General features: G+C 37.6%; 1 protein-coding gene across 1 annotated transcript; it reads left to right on the forward strand.

Moving 5' to 3' along the window:
• The first annotated feature begins 1,204 nt into the window (after positions 1-1,204).
• LOC104292572 (T-cell activation inhibitor, mitochondrial-like) lies at positions 1,205-6,096 on the forward strand. Its single transcript, XM_009891973.1, is given in 3 exon segments — positions 1,205-1,476; positions 2,000-2,131; positions 5,564-6,096. Coding segments are annotated over 3 exon segments (630 nt in total). The 3' UTR covers positions 5,790-6,096.
• Positions 6,097-6,322: the final 226 nt, after the last annotated feature.

Consider the following 6,322-nt stretch of genomic DNA (forward strand, 5'->3'; position numbering starts at 1 on the left):
GCTGAGTTTTCTAAAGGGGTCATGTCTGCACGAAGTATTATGCAGATGGGACAATGTAGAGTTGGTTGCGCTGATAGTATTTGCTTTGGAAGACAGAGGAGAGGTATGTATTTAAACCTGAGATCAAGGGCTTATTTTAAAGTGCACTGAAGATCACGTCAAGTGATTCACAGAAAAAGTCAGTGAAAAATCTTCATGAGGTTGGTTAGCCGCTCAGTTTTTTGGAGATAAGATTTTTTTTGTCCAATTTTAACGCATTTTAGACAGCAGTTCTAAATGCTAGTACTTTTTTTACTAATTATTAGAAAAAGGAAGCAGTAGGGTCCAAGTCAGTATGTAAAATGCATGGTCAGAGGCACGGTATTCAGAGGATTTTTGCAGTTTATAACAAATGGAAATGCTGAAGGAATGGATTTTACTGTGCCAAAAACTGCTCTCATTCTACTACTGTCTTGGATTTCTAAAAAGATTATTCTGAAATCACTTGACTTGTTGCAGCAGTATGGTTTTTGTACGGAGAACTGTGTTCCAGTAATAACTGGGTAGGTGGTAAGCAGTGACCATTACTACAGACTTTCCTTATTCACTTGTTGTCCTGTTGCAGCCTTCTCCCTGTGACACCTTCTATGTCTCAACTTACAAGTCTCATCACTTCTTACCTTTTTTCTGGTGTAGGTTTTGTAAATTAGAGGTCTGGTACCATCCTTCTTTCTTCTCTCCCCTCAGACTCGAGATGGGCTAGGTTATCATCCAAACCCTTGGAAAGAACTAGTTCCAGCAACAGAGGCTCTTTCTTTCTTTTTTGAGAATTGGTAGAATTTAGACTGGCAATAACGCTTTTGATTGTGTGTGGAATAGCTCTACCACTGTAACTGTGGTGATAAAACATTTTATGCAAGCCTTGTTTCTTTTTTTTTTTTTCTTTTGGATCTGGGACTGTTAGTTTCTGTGTATATATAGAGATAAAGGACATCCATCAATCTTGTTATGACCTTTTGGTGCCTTTATAGTATAAAGACTGAAAATACTTACAAGCTTATTCTGTTATATCTTGCCCCAAAATATATATGTTTGATATTTCTGATTTTTTTTCATGTTCTTTGATTATTTTTTTTGCCCTTAGTTTGTATGTTTGCATTGTTAAGTGACTCTTCCATAGTTTCTTTAATTTCTTAAATTTTTTCATTTCTTAATATTAAGTGATATGCTTTGTAACAAAGGAAATGTTTGTGTGTGTGCACAGATTTTTGAGAGATTGCCAAATTATTATAAACTTCAAAAAAGGCTGTTGTTCTTGGAAGATCAGAAAAGCCAGCTTCTGGGGGGCATACAAGTAATATATATTGAAGAACTGCAACCTATGTTGCCTCTAGAAGAGTACTAAGAGACTCTGGACTCTTTCTATAATAAATTACGTGACAGTAGACTACCTTTTCATCCTCGCAGTCTGCGAGGCTTGCAAATGATTCTGGAAAGGTAGGTATTTGCAGGAAAAGTTTATTTCTTTTAGAGCTTTTACTCTTTTTTTTTTTCTGTTACTCTGATTATTGTTCTCACTAAGAAGAAAACTAGTATAATCTTGAATGTCATGTCAAAGTCTTCTTGTTTCTGAAGGTTTTAAGTGTCTTTTTATGTGTTAAGGAGGAGTCAAATTAAAGAAAATCTGTATATTTCATTCAAGTTAGAATCAAAGTTCTGTCTTTCTCATGGCGTTGTGTGGGGTTAAATCAAAGGTTGTGTAATCAAGTCAACACTCAGCTGGGTGTGATGGTGTTGCTGTTTGTATTTTTTGAGTATTGTCCACAGAGTTACTTTTGAAATGTAATTTTTAAAAAGCTTTATGCTTTTGTGTTCTCATGAACCACATTTGGTTAATTTTTTTACCAGTTATTCTGATTATGTTTAATTGATATTTTTATCTTCATTCTGAAAGTAATTCATGTAAAACTTGCATAAAAAAAATGATACCTGTTTTTTTTAATTCCATTGTGTTCATTAGTGACAGATATGCACCAAGCTTACATGAATTTGGACACTTTACGATACCAACAGTCTGTGATCCAGCAACCCTTCAATGGTTTATTTTTGCCAAAGCACAGGAAGCAAGAGAGAATCTGAAAAGAAAAGAAGAGTAAGTGTTTATGTGACTAAATACATTTAGCTCATGAAAATCTTTTGCATGTCATATGTTTTATTTGGAGGAGGAGCAGAACTTTGGAGAATGTGTTCATGCTCTTCTGGTGGAAAAAAACCTTCTGTTTATAAAACAGAACTCTACCTATCAGCTTTACTAAGTTAAAAATTTCAGTGTTCAGCGAACTCAAACAATTGTTAGAAAATGCCCATCCTTCACCATGTAGAAACAGTTGTACTTTATTCAGAAATAAAACATCTCTGCTTACAAGACAAAATTTTGTAATTTTTTTTACAATTACTCCCCCAAAGGAGGGTTGGGGTTTTTTTTTAAGGAAGACACCTTTTTATTGAGTAAGAAAAGCAACAAACTTCTATTCTTGTCATAATGTTAGTAACATTAAAACAGTAAAATATAAACTAAAAATAACTGAGACCAACTAGAGAATTATTATTTCCAGTTGTTTGTCAGTTGGGTGAGGAAAAGATTAGTTGGTACCTTACAAGAGGAAGAAAAAAAATTGGGGTAGAATGATAAGAGAAATACCTCCTTGGTACTCTCACAGATGCGAGTGAGATGAGGGAGATGACAACGGTGAGTCATAGTACCATACTTAAATATTTAAGTCTGTGACTTGTAATATCTATCAGAACTGTAAATATTGTTCTTCACCTTGTATGTGTCTTTAAGTCTTAAGAGCATAAAGTAGAGATACTGGTTTTATTTTTGAATAAAATACTGTGATAGGCAACTGGGTATTACTGACCTTTTAGATGCTGTTACTGCAAGTTTATGCTTTGGAAAGCTTTTAATAAGTTGTTGAAATATTACACTGTGGTGAGTATATGCATGGTGTATAGATCCAGATGTTTTTTTGTCAAGATTATTTTAGGCATGAGTCTTACTGAAGGCTTTATGGTTCTAGCCCTTTAAAGATGTGATCACTTGGGACGATACATTTTGGAGATGGACTTTGGTAAAACATGGAGGTTTGGAATTTTTCCATAACCCTAGTCCAGCTTTGAAATTAAGTTACTTTTGCCATATAGTAAATGCTGAATAGCCCTCTCTGTAGCTGTCCGCATGTGACAGCTGGGAAAGTATTGTCTGTAGAGGCTGGGAGCGATGTTGTAGCAATTGCATGTATTTGCATCTGGGTAACTCACTCTCCAAAAAGCCTCACCCCACCCCACTTTATGAAGACACTAATCCAGGAAAAATGTCATCTTTAGGCTAGCAGTGAATGAATTGTGGGACTCCCCTCAGAGTATAAGCAGCTGTGTTGTAAGAATGTAAGAGCCAAGCTAAATATCTCAGCTCTTCTGTTGTGTGTTGGATGATTGCTGGTTTGTATAAAGTAGTAAAGAACAGCTATACTGGGTCATATTGAAGGTCTGTCCCCATCATCTGTTAGCTTACGGAAGGACTGTATGAATGAGGCAAAAAATGTGGTTGGTTTTGTTTTTTTCACTCCTTCCCAGTTTCTGACTGACTGCATTTGAGAAAATACTTGAAACTGGAAACATTATCTCATGTTAAGAGTGTTCAATAGATCTTCTGTTTTCCCCTCTTAATTGTCTAATTTTGAGCCAACTTGCACTTTATGGCCCCAGAATATCTTGTGGCAGCAAATTGCACAGTTGAATTACATATAGCATGTGTATATGAAGGAGGCAAGAGGTATTCTTTGTTTTATATATAGACCCACAGCCTGATGATTTCATTTGGCATTCTCTTGTTCTTGTGCTGTAGGAAATGCAAAACAGTCATTCTGCATTTATCACCTCTACTTTTTTTTGTGGATATGTCATATTTCCCCTTAGTTGTCTTTTTATTGAAGCTGAAAACCCCTTTTCTACTTAATGCTTCCTTGAACAGAACCCATTCTGTACTTCTGATTTTCCTTAGCCTTCTGTGGTTGTGAAAGGGGCCCCTGAGATAAAGGAAAATATTCGGAAATGTACGAATTTACTTTGCACAAGCAGATGCATGTGTTACATCCAGTAAATAGCATAGCGTAACTGGAGTTCTGTATGACCTGATGCACTGGAGAGTTCAAACACTGCTGCTCTAGAAAATGGTTTTATCTTTGTGGATAATGTCAGTCTTCTGGTAATGCAGGATTTAGTATGAGTCTAGTTCCCCTTTCCTTGCTTTTGTAAAGTATCGGTTTTGTATTGTGGTAAAGGTGTAAGCCTCCTTGTGAAAGTGACTAAAAATAAACCTTCAGTTCTCACTGTGTGCCGCTATCTTTATATCCTTCGAGGGAGCCTGAGATTTCACGGAACAGGAGAGCTTGGTGCTCGGGTATCGGAGACAGTGCGCAGGAGGGTGGTGCAGAGGTGGTCGGTAGAGAGGGCAAGCCTGCTCCAGCGTGACTCACTGGCTCGGGTCAGCCCTGACTGCCAGAGCTGGGTAGAGCCATCCAGGTGCCTCAGCAGAGTGCGGTCCCATGCAAGCACAGGGAGATACCAAACTGAGCTCTGGAGAGAGTGGTGTTGAGCCCCTTCAGTAGTCATTTTATGAGTCAAACGGTATTGGTAGCTGTGTCCGTGCTTAGCTTGGGCAGATCCGCATCCCAGTGGCTGCTGCTTTGTAGCTCCTCTCACAAAGTCAGGTTGGAGTTGCAGAGCCCTCTTAGCTCAAGGTCTGTGTCGTAGGACAGCGATGCTGCTGTTTCTTTAACCAAGCTGGCTTGGAAGAAGTATATAGCTATGTTAATGTGGCTCAGTGCCTTTGCTAGTAAGTCTTGCTGGACCCAAACTGTCTCTGCATCAGGTGATCCACTGTTCCAGTGACTCTTGATTAATTCTGCACATTAACTTCATTTCTGAGTACCTTGAGTTTGCCATGTGGTGTCTTACCATTCTTTGTCTGAGGTGAATGGAAAAAAAACATCTGCGAGCTATGAATTCAATGTTCCATATACTTTCTGCAATTAGTAAGTTATTAACACATTTAATGTATCAGATGGCTGTACCTGTCATCTGTTGTTTTTGATGACATGCAGAGTAGTCTTAGTTAAGAAGACAGAATAGTTACTAACATGACTTTTCTTGAAGCTTACACTTTTAAGGTTATTTAAGTACTTCCATCCCTTACATTAAAAATGGAGCCTCATAGGATTTTTATTTTGGTATTTTTCCCCATTCCCTGGTAAGCAAAAAAAAAAAAGTCATGGTGCGGGCTTTCAAATGTGGCTCTGTAGGTATGCTGTTGCCCGTAGTCATGGAAGCATGTTCAGTCTAGCCTCTGACTTAGACATGGGTATCAACCTGCACAAAAGTCTCAGCTGTACCATAGTGTACATGAAGTGACACCTTTGTTTACATGCATATACCTACAAATATACTTTTTTCAAGGTTGGGGTTTTTTTTTTAAAGAGATTAAGTTCTAATTTTGTCACTGTATGTTGTCTTCATTTGCTAGGATGATGATTACGGAAAAAGAACTAATCGATACTTCCACTGAAAAATTTTCTTTGGATCGGCTGTATAAGGAACCCAGTGTTTCCAGTGCACAGATGATAGATTGTTGTAAGCGACTGCTAGAAGAATCATTGCCGTACCTACAAGGCATGCACCTTTGCATTTCGCATTTCTACTCTGTGCTGCAGGATGGAGACCGGTGTATACCTTGGAACTGGAAAAACTGAGGACATAGCTGATAATCGGATGAATTGTTTATTTTCTGTAAGAGTCTATAAATATGAATGTTTTTGAGAGTAAATTATTTAAATCTGTATTTTGATATCAGTATTCAACCAACAAGTTTTCTTCTAACTGCTGCTCAAAAAGAGTTGGAGTCCTAGAAGGTTTGCACAATGCGCAGTATTGCCAGTTCTGGGAAAGACATCTGTACATCCTCCATTCTACTGTAGGAGTCCCAGTGTATGGTAGCAGTTGTGAAACCACATTTTTGTAGTGAATTATGAAAATACATTAAATTGCAAGTCTGCAAAATGTGTATGTGTATTTTTAATATACATGAATACGGCCAGATAAATCTCCTTAAATAGATGTTATCTTAAGGGATTCATTGAATGCAGAAGTTGAGTACATAAGTTATCTGATGGCAGTAATGGCATTTCATATTGCTACTTGTTACGCGGGCGGGGGGGGGAAACAAGGGAAAAAAACATCAGTCTGTTTCTACTTTGCAGAAGAAAGTAGTACATTAACTCTGTCT

The sequence above is a fragment of the Charadrius vociferus genome, unplaced genomic scaffold (assembly GCF_000708025.1).
Source record: "Charadrius vociferus isolate BGI_N301 unplaced genomic scaffold, ASM70802v2 scaffold349, whole genome shotgun sequence".
Lineage (NCBI taxonomy): Eukaryota > Metazoa > Chordata > Aves > Charadriiformes > Charadriidae > Charadrius > Charadrius vociferus.